The 14184-nt window shown below is 42.2% G+C and overlaps 1 protein-coding gene across 3 annotated transcripts in view; it reads right to left on the minus strand.

Moving 5' to 3' along the window:
• Positions 1-11994: 11994 nt before the first annotated feature.
• CUNH18orf32 (chromosome unknown C18orf32 homolog) overlaps positions 11995-14184 on the minus strand; it is a 6883-nt gene continuing 4693 nt past the window's right edge. For all 3 annotated transcript variants that reach the window (XM_032259428.1, XM_032259427.1, XM_032259429.1), the window contains exons 2-3: positions 13569-13764; positions 11995-12759 (exon numbers count right to left, since the gene is read on the minus strand). In XM_032259428.1, coding sequence (XP_032115319.1) covers positions 12694-12759; positions 13569-13733 — 231 coding nt within the window. In that variant the 5' untranslated portion in view covers positions 13734-13764 and the 3' untranslated portion in view covers positions 11995-12693. The remainder of the gene's footprint in view (positions 12760-13568; positions 13765-14184) is intronic.

Consider the following 14184-nt stretch of genomic DNA (forward strand, 5'->3'; position numbering starts at 1 on the left):
TGTGAGAACCAGGCATTACTGGCTTTGAAGACAGCAAGAGCCTAGGAGTGCGGGCCAATGGCCTCTACCACTTGGGAAAGGTAGGGAAACAGGTTGTCCTCCCGAATCTCCAAGAGGGAACGAAGCCTTGCCTATGCCATGATTTTAGCCCAATTAGACTGTATCTGACTTGGGACCTACAGAACAGATAATAAATGTATGTTATTTTAAGCCACTAAGTTTCTGGTAATGTGTTACAGCAAAAGAAAATAAATACACTCAAAAATTAAAAAAAAAAAAAAAAAAAGCATAATTAGACTGGGTGTAGTGGCTCATGTCTGAAATCCCAGCACTTTGGGAGGCTGAGGCAGGAGGATCTCTTGAGACTGTGAGTTTGATATCAGCCTGGGCAACATAGTAAGACTCCATCTCTATAAATAAATAAATATTTTTAAGGTGTAATTAAAAAGAAAACTTCCAAATGACTGCCTGTGTTTCCAACGCATGTTCAATCTGGGACTGTACAATTATTTATGCTCTTTAGAAGGTAACTGCAAAACAGAAAATGCACCCAAAAAATTTTTTTTTGAGACAGGTTCTTGCTCTGTCATTCAGGCTGGAGTGCAGTGTGTTGCTCACAACTCACAGCAGCCTCAACCACCCGGGCTCAAGCAATCTTCCCACCTCAACCTCCTGAGTAGCTGAGACCACAGGCATGCACCACCATGCCCAGTAATTTCCTTATAATTTGTAGAGAGTAGGTCTCGCTATATTGCAAAGGCTGGTCTCAAACTCCTGAGCCCAAGCAATTTGCCCATCTCAGCCTCCCAAAGTGCTGGGATTACAAGTGTGAGTCACCATGCCTGGCCCACAAGAAAATTATACTTCATTACACTTCACTTTGAAAGGCATGAAATTCTTTGGGAAGCCAGGGTGAGAGGGTCTTCAGCCCAGGAGTTCGAGATCAGCCTGGGCAACACAGCAAGATCCCATTTCTACCAAAGGGAAAAAAACAAAAGACTTATGACCTACTCTGCACTATTCATCGTTTTGCAGAGGTTGGGGGTCAGGACGTCAAGAGGAAAGAGTACTGAACAGCAGTGACTCAAACCTTCAAGCCCTCTACTAGGCCATCAGGTGACTTAGCTGTTTGACAAGACCACTGAAGTTGCCCTTTCAAGAGCTATTAAAGTGGCAGGGGAAGAGATTTGAGTAATTTGTTGATTAGCATTTGGTAATTTCTAATTGTACTGTGTTTTTTCTGTTTCGTTTCAAAACGTTTAGCAAATGTACCCTCCAAGGCACTGTGGGAGGTGGCAAGATAAGGACAGTTGCTGTCTACAAGGAGCTCACCATCCTGTGAAAGACACAGCAGGTAGCCAGCTACCTGTAATGTAAGATCACTTGGATGAGAAGTGTATAGAGCCTGCAGAAACAAGGGCGAGAGAAGGGGAGGAATGGAGGGCTTCCTGGAGGTGTGGTACTTCAATGGGGCCAATTCATCACAGGTTATTTTACCTCCTACAGGTGGCAATGAACACCCAATAGCACACAACCCTCTTCTGTGAAAGACCACCAGAATATACTTTTTTTTTTTTTGGAGACAGGGTCTCGCTATGTTGCCCATGCTGGAGTGCAGTGGCTATTCACAGGCGTGATCCCACTACTGATCAGCACGGGAGTTTTGACCTGCTCCGTTTCTGACCTGGGCTGGTTCACCCCTCCTTAGGCAACCTGGTGGTCCCCCGCTCCCGGGAGGTCACCATATTGATGCCGAACTTAGGGCGGAAACCCAATAGGCATAGCGCACTACAGCCCAGAACTCCTGGGCTCAAGCGATCCTCCCACCTCAGCCTCCCGAGTAGCTGGAACTACAGGCTCACACCACCGTGCCCGGCCACAACTTCTTAAAAAAGAGGAGCTAAATGAGAGATTCACCAAGGATAGAGGCTTTTCCTTTCACACAATCATCAGAATTACAAGTATGGTAAAGGGGAGGGTAAGAAAGATCTTTTATCTTTTGCAGTATACAGATACTTCTAAATTATCATTTTTTGAAAGAACATTTATTATTAATTCCATAAATATTTAAGTGTCAATTCTGAACCAGGTACTGCTATAGGTGCTGGGGACTCAGCATGTACTATTGTTATAATAAAAATTACAAGCCAGGCACAGTGGCTTATGCCTGTGATCCCAGCACTTTGGGAGGCCAAGGCAGGTTGATCATGAGGTCAGGTGTTCGAGACCAGCCTGGCCAACACAGTGAAACCCCGTCTTTACTAAAAATGCAAAAATTAACCGGGCATGGTGGCGCACACCTGTAGTCCCAGTTACTCAGGAGGCTGAGGCAGGAGAATCGCTTGACCCAGGAGGCAGAGGTTGTGGTGAGCCAAGATTGTGCCTGGGCAACACAGCAAGACTCCATCTCAAAAAAAAAAAAAATTACAATAGAAACACTGAGAATAGATGACAAATAATTAGGCTTTGAAACATTGCTTGAGTGTGCATGGCTGTCATTGATTTATTTTCCTTCAAATTGTGCAGTGGCATGGTCTTGGCTCACACAACCTCCGCCTCCCCAGTTCAAGCAATTCTGCCTCAGCCTCTTGATAAGCTGGGATTACAGGTGCCTGCCACCATGCCCAGCTAATTTTTGTGTTTTTAGTAAAGATGGGGTTTCAACATGTTGGCCAGGTTGGTCTCGAACTCTTGACCTCAATTGATTCCCCAACCTCAGTCTCCCAAAATGCTGGGATTACAGGCATGAGGCACTGCACCCGGCCATGTATGTTAAGCTTTACCAGATAATGCTGACAAAGCAGTTGTACCAATTTACACTCCCACCAGTACACAAGAACTGCCTCTGCTCTTTATCTCTTCAACTTTTGATCTTTACTTTTAACCATTCTGGTGGCTTCTCATTACGGTTCTAATTTGCATTTTTCTTATGAAACCTGTTCTTCATATTTATGTGCCTGTCTTCTTTGAAATGATTTCTGGACATCCAATTTAGGGTCAGTAAAGACTATGCTGAGTGGCTCTGTAAATGACAAGATGATAAACACTCCAGAGTTTAAAATCAATAAAGCCTAGGGGCATTAATAGATGGGAACTATGAGATTCCAGTCCTCACCAAGTAATTGAAGGATTGGAATCATTTGTCAGGAAAAGGGCCATGTTTGGTGGAGAGACTTCTAAGATAGGCCCCTAGATTCCTGGATCGTGGAGTACAGGCACTTTCTCCCAAACACAATCAAATACTCATTTAGCTCAGGCACGGTGGTTCCCGCCTGTAATCCCAACACTTTGGAAGGCTGAGGTGGGTGTATCACCTGAGGTCAGGAATCGAGACTAGCTTGGCAAACATGATGAAACCCCATCTTTATCAAAAACACAAAAATTAGCTGGCGTGGTGGGGCATGCCTATAATCCTAGCTACTCAGGAGGCTAAGGCAAGAGAATCATTTGAACCTGGGAGGCAGAGACTGCAGTGAGCTGAGATTGCGCTGCTGCACTCCAGCCTCGGCAACAGAGCAAGACTCTGTCATAAATAAATATACAAGCAAAAATTAGCCAGGCATGGTGGCACATGCCTTTAGTCCCAGCTACTTGGGAGGCTGAGGCAAGAGAATCCCTTGAACCTGGGAGGCAAAGGTTGCAGTGAACTGAGATCATGCCACTGCACCAGGCTCCGTCTAAAAGAAAAACAAAAAAAAAAAAGAAAAAAGAATGAAAATACTCATCTGGTTGCTGCTGCAAAGCAGTTTTGCAGACACTGTATAATTAAGGTCCCAAATTAGTTGACCTTGGGAGATTATTCAGCCATACGTGATTTAATCACTCTGCCCTTTAAAAGCAGGGGAATTTTGGCCGGGCGCGGTGGCTCACGCCTGTAATCCCAGCACTTTGGGAGGCCGAGACGGGTGGATCACGAGGTCAAGAGATCGAGACCATCCTGGTCAACACGGTGAAACCCCGTCTCTACTAAAAATACAAAAAATTAGCTGGGCATGGTGGCGCGTGCCTATAGTCCCGGCTACTCGGGAGGCTGAGGCAGGAGAATTGCCTGAACCCAGGAGGCGGAGGTTGTGGTGAGCTGAGTTCGCGCCATTGCACTCCAGCCTGGGTAACAAGAGCGAAACTCCGTCTCAAAAAAAAAAAAAAAAAAAAGCAGGGAATTTTTTAGCTGGTCCCAGAAGATTAGAAGGCAGAAAGATGTGCTCCAGATGAGTTGGAAGAAAGGGAATATCGATGTGGGGAGCTGACCTTGGGGGCCACGTGCTAAGGAACTGTGAGCAAGCAGTTTCTGGGAGCTAAGAGCAGGCACTGGCCGACCAAGAGGAAAACAGGACTACAAGGAAATGAATTCTGCTGACATCCAGTGAGCTTGGAGGAGGACCCTGAGCCCAGATGAGAACTGTAGACCTGGCCCGCATCCTGATTTTAGTCTGCTGAAACCCTGAGCAGAGAATCCAACTAGACCAAACCAGGACATTCGACCCCCAAAACAGTGAGGTATTAGATTTGTGTTGCTTTAAGTCCTTACATTTATGGCAATTTGTTATGCAGCTATAGAAAACCAATGCACCAAGGAATTATGGAACTTCACCTGCTGAATTATCAAGTCAGGAACAGGCCACCTGTGTAAAGCATAGACCCAGGGGAATCTTTGACATTGTTGTCACTGCATATGGTGCCTTCTGAAATTGGGCAGTGCACACTTAGCCCAATTGGACACAACTGCCTTGTAGGAAACTTTATTCACGTACTGTTCCAGCATCTGGGCTACCTCTTTTTTATTTTTAGTTTTGAGATGAAGTCTTGCTCTGCAGACAGGCTGGAGTGCAGTGGTGCCATCTCGGCTCACTGCAACCTCTGCCTCCCGGATTTAAGCGATTCTCTTGCTTCAGCCTCTTGAATAGCTGGGATTACAGGCACATGCCACCAACTCCAGCTAAGTTTTAGATTTTTAGTAAAGACGGGGTTTCGCCATGTTGGCCAGGATGGTCTCTATCTCCTGACCTCGTGATCCACCCACGTTGGCCTCCCAAAGTGTTGGGATTACAGGTGTGAGCCACCATACCCAGCCTCGGCTTCCTCTTTTAACCTTTTTTTTTGCCCTTAGTAAAAATGAGAGGACGAACCCTAAGGTCCAGACCAGCTCAACGTTTAGAGCATTTGGTATATTTTGTGAATCCTCTACCATATGTTGGCCCTTCACAGTTCATCTGTAGTCATTACTTTCTCAATTTCACCCTCTCCCTTCATTTGAAAAATCTGAAATTTCTTTACATCTTCAGTTTAAACTTACCAATATTCAACTCTCTGACCAAATGCCTTCTGTTCTTTTTCTTAAAACCTTCCATGCTGTCAGTTCATAAGAACAGGTTGCCTATTGTCTTATTCTGTTTTCTGTTATTATAACTGAGTAACTGAAACCGGGTAGTTTATAAATCAAATTTATTTCTTAGAATTATGGAGACTAAGAAGACCCAGGTCGAGGGGTGCATCTGCTGAGAGCTTCCTTGCTGGGAAGGACTCTACAGAGTCCCAAGGCAGTGTAGGACATCACATGGCCAAGTGTGCTAACTCAGATTTTTTCCTGTTTTGTTACCCAGGCTGGACTAGAGTGCCATGATCACAGGTCACTGTAGCCTCAAACTCCTAGACTCCAGTGATCCTCCCAATTCAGTCTCCTAAGTAGCTGGGGTAACAGGAGGGCCCCACTAAGCCTAGATAATTTATTTTTAATTTTTTGTAGAGACAGGGTCTTTTATTTTTATTTATTTTATTATTATTCTGAGACGGTTTCCCTCTGTTGCCCAGGCTGGAGTGAAGTGGCGTTATCATAGTTCACTGTAGCTTCAAACTCCCAGGTTCCAGTAATCCTCCTGCCTCAGACTTGTAAGTAGCTGGGACCACAGGCAGGCACCACCATGCCAGGCTGATTGTTTTATTTTTATTTTTTTGTAGAGACGAGGGTCTTACTATGTTGCCCAAGCTGGTTTCAAATGCCTCACCTCAAGCAATCCTCCTATCTTGGCCTCCCAAAGTGCTTTAATTACAGGCGTGAGCCACGGTGCCCACCCAGCCTTTTCCTCTTCTTATAAAAGCTTCCAGTTCTCCCAAGATAACTGATTAATCTATTAACTCATAATCCATAAATCCATGAGTGGATTAATCTATTCATGAGGGCTGACCCAATTGCCTCTTAAAGGCCCTAACTCTCAATACTGCCACGTTGGGGATTAAGTTTTCAACATGAGTTTTGGAGGGCACATTCAACCAAAGAACCCATAGTCTTTGCTTCTTTATTAGGGAGCTGTCACCATGTCAATAAATTTAGCTATAAGGATGGAACAAACAAATAGCTCCTTGTGGAGGAAACTGTAAGAAAACTTCCCTTCATTTCCTCTTTGATTATGAGTGAACTAGGCTTCAGATCAGTCCCTGGGCTGGGCAAGGTGGCTCATGCCTGCAGTCCCAGCTACTAGGGAGGCTGAGACAAGAAGATCACTTCAGCCCAGGAGTCTGAGGCTGGAGTGAGCTATGATCACGTCACTGCACTCCAGCCTGGGTGACAGAGTGAGACTCTGTCTCTAAAAAATAATAAAAAAATGAAAAGCAGTGGTTGGAGTTTCTTTTTAATCCAATCATTCTGTCTAATAGCTCAACATGCCAGTGAATCGTCACTTTGAGGAAGTGCTGAGTCACCTATGTTTCCTAGGAAGGCAGCCTAGCAATGAAAAACAAAAAGTGACAAGACCCACGAGTTTTAGCCTTAAATAATAAACTGAGAAAATGAGTCTAACTCATAAAAAGAGACAGGAAATGCAGTTAAAATTCACTAAAGCAAAAACAAGTTGTTGAAAAGTAGGTAAATTAAAAAGTTATGATACAAGGTTGGCAAAATTAACTTTATTATTACTTTTTTGAGGCAGTGTATTGCTCTGTTGCCCAGGCTGAGTGCAGTGGTGTGATCTCGGCTCACTGCAGCTTCTGCCTCCTGGGCTTAAGCTATCCTCTCACCTCAGCCTCCAGAAACTTTAAAACAAGTTCACAAATACTGATTAGTCTAAACTCACCCTCTCCATTTCTGCCTAATTATTCCCAATACGGTATTACTAACAATTAAGATATCAGTAGCTGTGATGTCTCCTTAGACAGTGTAAGTTAAAAGTATGAACTTGAAATCCTAGACTTGTTATTTACATATTTAAACTCCATTATTCCTTTTTTCTTTTTTAAGATAGGGTCTTGCTCTGTTGCTTAGGCTAGAGTGCAGTGGCTTCATCAAAGTTCACTGTAGCCTTTGACCTCCTGGGTTCAAGCAATCCTCCCACATCAGCCTCCAGAGTAGCTGGGACCACAGGTACACATCACCATGCCTGGCTAAATTTTTTTTATTTTTGGTGGAGATGAGGTCTCCCTTTGTTGCCCAGGCTGGGATCCTGTTTTCTTTTTTCTCTTTTCTTTTTTTTTTTTGAGACAGAGTTTTGCTCTGTCACCCAGGCTGGAGGGCAGTAGTGTGATATTAGCTCACTGCAACCTCCACCTCCTGGGTTCAAATGATTCTCATGTAGTCCTAGCAATTCAGGAGGCTGAGGTGGGAGGATCACCTGAGCCCAGGAGTTGGAGGCTATAGTGAGCTATGATCATGCCACTGCACTCCAGCCAGCCTGGGTGACAATGAGACCCTGTCTCAAAAAATAAAATGTTTATATGTATTACTTATAAATGTGGAGATAAATATAAAAAGCCCACAGCTCAATAGGTAAAACCTTTTGGAAGCAAAGAAGTAGGGACAATTAGAAACGTTGCAATATTAATTTATATATATATATATATATTTTTTTTTTTATTGCACTTTAGACTCTGGGGTACATGTGCAAAACATGTAGGATTGTTGCATAGGTACATACATGGCAATGTGGTTTGCTGCCTTCATCCCCCATCACCTGTATCTGGCATTTCTTCCCATGTTATCCCTCCCCAATCTGCCTACCCGCCGCTGTCCCTCCCCTGTTCCCCCAACAGACCCCAGTGTGTGATGCTCCCCTCCGTGTCCATGTGTTCTCACTGTTCAACACCTGCCTATGAGTGAGAACATGCAGTGTTTGTTTTTCTGTTCTTGTGTCGGTTTGCTGAGAATGATGGTTTCCAGATCCATCCATGTCCCTACAAAGGACACGAACTCATCGTTTTTATGGCTGCATAGTATTTCATCCTGTATATGTGCCACACTTTCCCTGTCTAGTCTATCATCGATGGGCATTTGGGTTGGTTCCAGGTCTTTGCTATTGTAAACAGTGTTGTAATGAACATAGTATGCATGTGTCTTTATAACAGAATGATTTATAATCCTTTGGATATATACCCAGTAATGGGATTGCTGGGTCAAATGGAATTTCTATTTCTAGGTCCTTGAGGAATCGCCACATTGTCTTCCACAATGGTTGAACTAATTTACACTCCCACCAATGGTGTAAAAGCATTTCTATTTTTCCACATCCTCTCCAGCATCTGTTGTCTCCAGGTTTTTTAATGATCGCCATTCTAACTGGCGTGAGATGGTATCTCAATGTGGTTTTGATTTGCATTTCTCTAATGACCAGTGATGATGAGCATTTTTTCGTATGTTTGTTGGCCTCATAAATGTCTTCTTTTGAAAAGTGTCTGTTCATGTCCTCCAGCCAGTTTTGAACGGGGTTATCTTTTTCTTGCAAATCTGTTTTAGTTCTTTGTAGATTCTGGATATTAGCCCTTGGTCAGATGGGTAGATTGCAAAATTTTTTTCCCTTTCTGTTGGTTGCTGGTTCACTCTAATGACTGTTTCTTTTGCTGTACAGAAGCTCTGGAGTTTAATTAGATCCCGTTTCTCTATTTTGGCTTTTCTTGCCAGTGCTTTTGGTGTTTTAGTCATGAACTCCTTGCCTATGCTTATGTCCTGAATGGTTTTGCCTAGGTTTTCTTCTAGGGTTTTTATGGTCTTAGGTCTTATGTTTAAGTCTTTAATCCATCTGGAGTTAATTTTAGTGTAAGGTGTCAGAAAGGGGTCCAGTTTCTGCTTTCTGCATATGGTTAGCCAGTTTTTCCAACACCATTTATTGAACAAGGAATCCTTTCCCCATTGCTTGTTTTTGTGAGGTTTGTCAAAGATCACACGGTTGTAGACGTGTGGCATTGCCTCTGAGGCCTCTGTTCTGTTCCGTTGGTCTACATCTCTGTTTTGGTACCAGTACCATGCTGTTTTGATTACTGTAGCTTTGTAGTATAGTTTGAAGTCAGGTAGTGTGATGTCTCCAGCTTTGTTCTTTTTGCTTAGAATTGTCTTGGCTATGCAGGTTCTCGTTTGGTTCCATGTGAAGTTTAAGGTGTTTTTTTCCAGTTCTGTGAAGAGGGTCATAGGTAGCTTGATGGGGACAGCATGGAATCTATAAATTACTTTGGGCAGTATGACCATTTTCACAATATTGATTCTTCCTAACTATGAGCATGGGACGTTTTCCATCTGTTTGTATCCTCTCTTATTTCCTTGAGGAGTGGTTTGTAGTTCTCCTTGAAGAGGTCCTTTACGTCCTTTGTTAGTTATATTCTTAGGTATTTTATTCTCTTTGTAGCAATTGTGAATGGCAGTTTGTTCTTGATTTGGCTCTCTTTAAGTCTGTTATTGGTATATAGGAATGCTTGTGACTTCTTTACATTGATTTTGTATCCTGAGACTTTGCCGAAGTTGCTTCAGATTTTCGGCTGAGATGATGGGGGCTTCTAAATTTACAATCATGTCATCTGCAAATAGAGACAATTTGACTTCCTCCTTTCCTAACTGAATACCCTTTATTTCTTTTTCTTGCCTGATTGCTCTGGCTAGAACTTCCAGTACTATATTGAATAGGAGTGGTGAAAGAGGGCATCCTTGTCTAGTGCCAGATTTCAAAGGGAATGCTTCCAGTTTTGGCTCTGGGTTTGTATAGCTTTTATTATTTGGAAATACATTCCATCAATACCTAGTTTATTGAGAGTTTTTAGCATAAAGCGCTTTTGAATTTTGTCGAAGGCCTTCTCTGCATCTATTGAGATAACCATGTGGTTTGTGTCTTTGGTTCTGTTTATGTGGTGGATTACATTTAAAGACTTGCGTATGTTGAACCAGCCTTGCATCCCTGGGATGAAGCCTACTTGATTGTGATGGGTAAGCTTTTTGATGTGCTGTTGCAATTGGCTTGCCAGTATTTTATTGAAGATTTTTGCATCTATGTTCATCATGGATATCAGCCTGAAGTTTTCTTTTATTGTTGAGTCTCTGTTGGGTTTTGGTATCAGGATGATGTTGGTCTCATAAAATGATTTGGGAAGGGTTCCCTCTTTTTGGATTGTTTGGAATAGTTTCAGAAGGAATGGTACCAGCTCCTCTTTGTATGTCTTGTAGAATTCGGCTGTGAACCCATCTGGACCTGGGCTTCCTTTGGTTGGTAAGCTATTAATTGCTGCCTCAACTTCAGCCCTTGTTATTGGTCTATTCAGGGTTTCGTCTTCTTCCTAGTTTAGGCTTGGGAGGGTGTAAGTGTCCAGGAGTTTTTTGTTTTGTTTTTCAGACAGAGTCTTGCCCTGTCACCCAAGCTGGAGTGCAGTGCCACAATCTTGGCTCACTGCAATCTCTGCCTCCTGGGCTCAAGTGATTCTCCTGCCTTAGCCTCCTGAGTAGCTGGGATTACAGGCATGTGCCACCATGCCCAGCTAATTTTTTTGTATTTTTATTAGAGATGGGGTTTCAGCATGTTAGCCAGATGGTCTTGATCTCCTGACCTCATGATCCACCCGCCTTAGCATCCCAAAGTGCTGGGATTACAGGCATGAGCAACTGCGCCTGGCCATGTTATTTAATTTTTAAAAGATAATGTGTACGCCAGGTGCAGTGGCTCACGTCTAGAATCCCAGCACTTTTGGAGGTCAAAGTGGAGGATCACTTGATCCCAGGAGTTTGAGACCAGCCCAGGTGACATGGCAAAACTGTCTCTACAAAAAAATACAAACACATTAGCTAGGGATGGTGGCATCCACCTGCAGTCCCAGCTACTTGGAAGGCTAAAGTGAGAGGATCAGGACTAGAGGTCAGGACTGTAGGGAGCCATGATCACACTGCTGCACTCCAGCTTGAGTGACAGAGTGAGACCCTGTCTCAAAAAAAAAGAAAAGTAAAAACAAAAAAGATGTGTGTGCTTAAGAACAAATTAATTTTCAAAAAGTTGCTAGAAGGTTACACACAAACCCAACTGGGGCAGACTCTGGGCGCACTGCCTATGAGCTAGCCTTGCTCCACAAGGAGCAGCACTGTTACCAAGACTTGCTGTCTAACAAGATCAAACAAACAACAAAAAAATTGGTTAAATCTTTGGAGCTGGAATTAGGGAACCAGAGTTCAGAAAGAACATTTGCTTTTCAGTTAGTGTGCTCTTGCATTGTTTTACTATGAATATGTTATTTTTATAACAGTATTTATATCTTAAAATACAATTTATTTGCTAATGAGAATTTATCTTCTCCCTCAGGTAGCTTTGGACAGAAAAGCTGAGACCTTCTGATTTATATCAAATGAAGTCCAAGTAAATCAGTGACTTGACCAGACGTATAACTTAATAGAGCCTGAATTAGGACCAGGACTTCATTGGTGCAAGAGTCCCCTTTAATCTTTCCCAACTTCAGAGGGAATAAAAAAATACATAAGAATGCATCTCATCATTTTTGAATATTTATAGGTCCCTATGCTGAATATTAAAATCCCAAGCTAAAAGTCATATAGTGGCCTAGGTCCAGACCCGGGCCCAGAACAGCAAAGAACTGCCCAGTTGAGTGAGTGTTGCTGAAAACCACTAAATTTGGAGTGTCTTGTTATGCAATAATAGTAACTGCTGTCCCACCACTATACAGATGCCATCACAACATCAGAATTCTGCTGATGTGATGAAAATTTCCCTTTTGAATATTTAAATAGACTTGAAAAAGAACTACCAGTTAAACTGAATGTTTAATACATTTGTAGGAACAGAAGAAATGTGGTAAGGATTAACATCTTATAATTACATTAGATATATCTGTAAAAGATGTTTCATTTTTCAAAGAAGTTTCCCCCTTTTCCCTATCTTTTTTTTTTTAATCTTCCTCAGAGCAATAAATAGTAATTACTACATTTATGGACAAGCTGCTCTACTGTGTTGGACAGTAATTATTATATCTTTATGTTTCACAACATTACTACCTCCCAAAATTCTACCTTCATTTCCCTGCACAGTTTCACTGCACAGTTTCATAATAAAACTGTACTCCACTCAAATTAGAAGAGCCCAAACAAATTACAGCAAACAGCAGTCAAATTCATATGAATGAATGATAGAGAACCAAAGATTTTAAAGTGCTGATTTAGTAACATAGTGTCTACTGGCACAAACTTTCTATTTCATCATATTATTAAAACAACAGCAACAGAAATGAAAGCTACATTAATGAAAAAGGAACTTAAGAATAAGGTCATTAAATATAACTAGCTACATTTTAAATACAGATATTATGTATTTCCTTATTAGTATCCGGTAAGTGTCTAGACTTCTATCCTGAAGTCTGGTGTCAGATAAAAAGGTCAAAGACAGTTACAAGGAAGATGCTTCATATCATCAGGTCCATTTTTTACGTGATGTGGTCCTTTAGGAAATTGCTTTAGTCTTTCTTTTTATCAGAGATCTCTGTTGGTCCTTTTGTTGGTAATCCATTTATGTCTGCACCCTAAATGAAAAAAAATTTAGAAATTATTGTAACAAAAAGATATTCATTAAGAGACATACTCCCAAAGTGCTGGGAGGCTGGGCGGGTGGATCACCTGAGGTCAGGAGTTCGAGACCAGCCTGACCAACATGGAGAAACTCTGCCTCTACTAAAAATATAAAATTAGCCAGATGTGGTAGTGCATGCCTGTAATCCCAGCTACTCAGGAGGTCGAGGCGGGAAAATTGCTTGAACCAGGTAGATGGAGGTTGTGGTAAGCCGAGACTGTGCCACTGCACTCCAGCCTTAGTGACAAGAGTGAAATTCTGTCTCCAAAAAACAAACAAAAAAGGCAACAAGCTCCAGAGTGAAACATTTTGCTTCCAGAAATGGGCAGGATGGCTAAATTAGTGCAGCTGAGCACAAAGCTTAATCTAAAAAAAGCACCAATTCTAAAGATAACAGAGTTGTCTACTCATTAAAAAAAAATTTTGTTAAAAAAAAAAATCTCTATGATCCTTGTAATTACATCTCTTACCAAAGTTATCAATCAGTGAAACTGGTTTGTATTAGTGTATCTCTTCTCATCCATTAGCTATTTACCATTACACTTATCAGTCAGGAAATACTGGTTATCATTTTGGCCAAAAGGCAAATGCATTATAGGAACAGAAGAAATCAGAGGCTTACTTTAAAACCTTAATTTAAGCCAAATGCTGGACAAATTATTGAAGCTTCTGGTTCTAAAACCCGTCTTTCCAAAATCTAAGTGTTTCACCCACGTACCACCCCTTTCACTGCTCTTACTGAAGGCATGTGAATGTTCTTACCTTACAGTCTACTTTGCCTTTGTTTGTATCATTGGTTTCTTGTTTCGCTTTTTTAGGCCATATACGAGCAATAAAGGGGGAAATCAGAGGGTATATGTATGGCTCCAGGAATTTTTTGTAGATCCAGAGCAGAACTGGAATGACAATACAAGGAATGCACACCATTGTCCTGGGCTTTAGCTCCTCAACTGTTGATCTATACAAAGAAAAGAAATTAGTTCATCACAGATTAGTAACCGAAGGGATTTACCAAGATTAAGGCATCTGAAAGGGGTGAGATGTGGTGGCTCACGCCTGTAATCCCAACATTTGGGAGGCAAGAGGATACCTTGGGCCCAGGAGTTCGAAACCATCTTGCACAACAAAGTGAGTCCTTGTCTCTAAAGGTAAAATAGTTAGCTGGGCATGGTGGCATACTCCTGTGGTCCCAGCTGTATAAGTGGCTGAGACAGGAGGATCACTAGAGCCCAGGAGGTTGAGGCTGTAGTGGGTCATGTTCATGCCACTGCTCTCCAGCCTGGATAACACAGAGAGACTTTGTCTCAAAAAAGCAGAAAATATATACATATCTGAAAGGACTATTTTACAGTGTAGGGAAAACTTAAAACATACTATT

Source organism: Sapajus apella, unplaced genomic scaffold (assembly GCF_009761245.1).
Source record: "Sapajus apella isolate SASKATOON/1434 unplaced genomic scaffold, GSC_monkey_1.0 scaffold109, whole genome shotgun sequence".
In the NCBI taxonomy this organism is placed as follows: domain Eukaryota; kingdom Metazoa; phylum Chordata; class Mammalia; order Primates; family Cebidae; genus Sapajus; species Sapajus apella.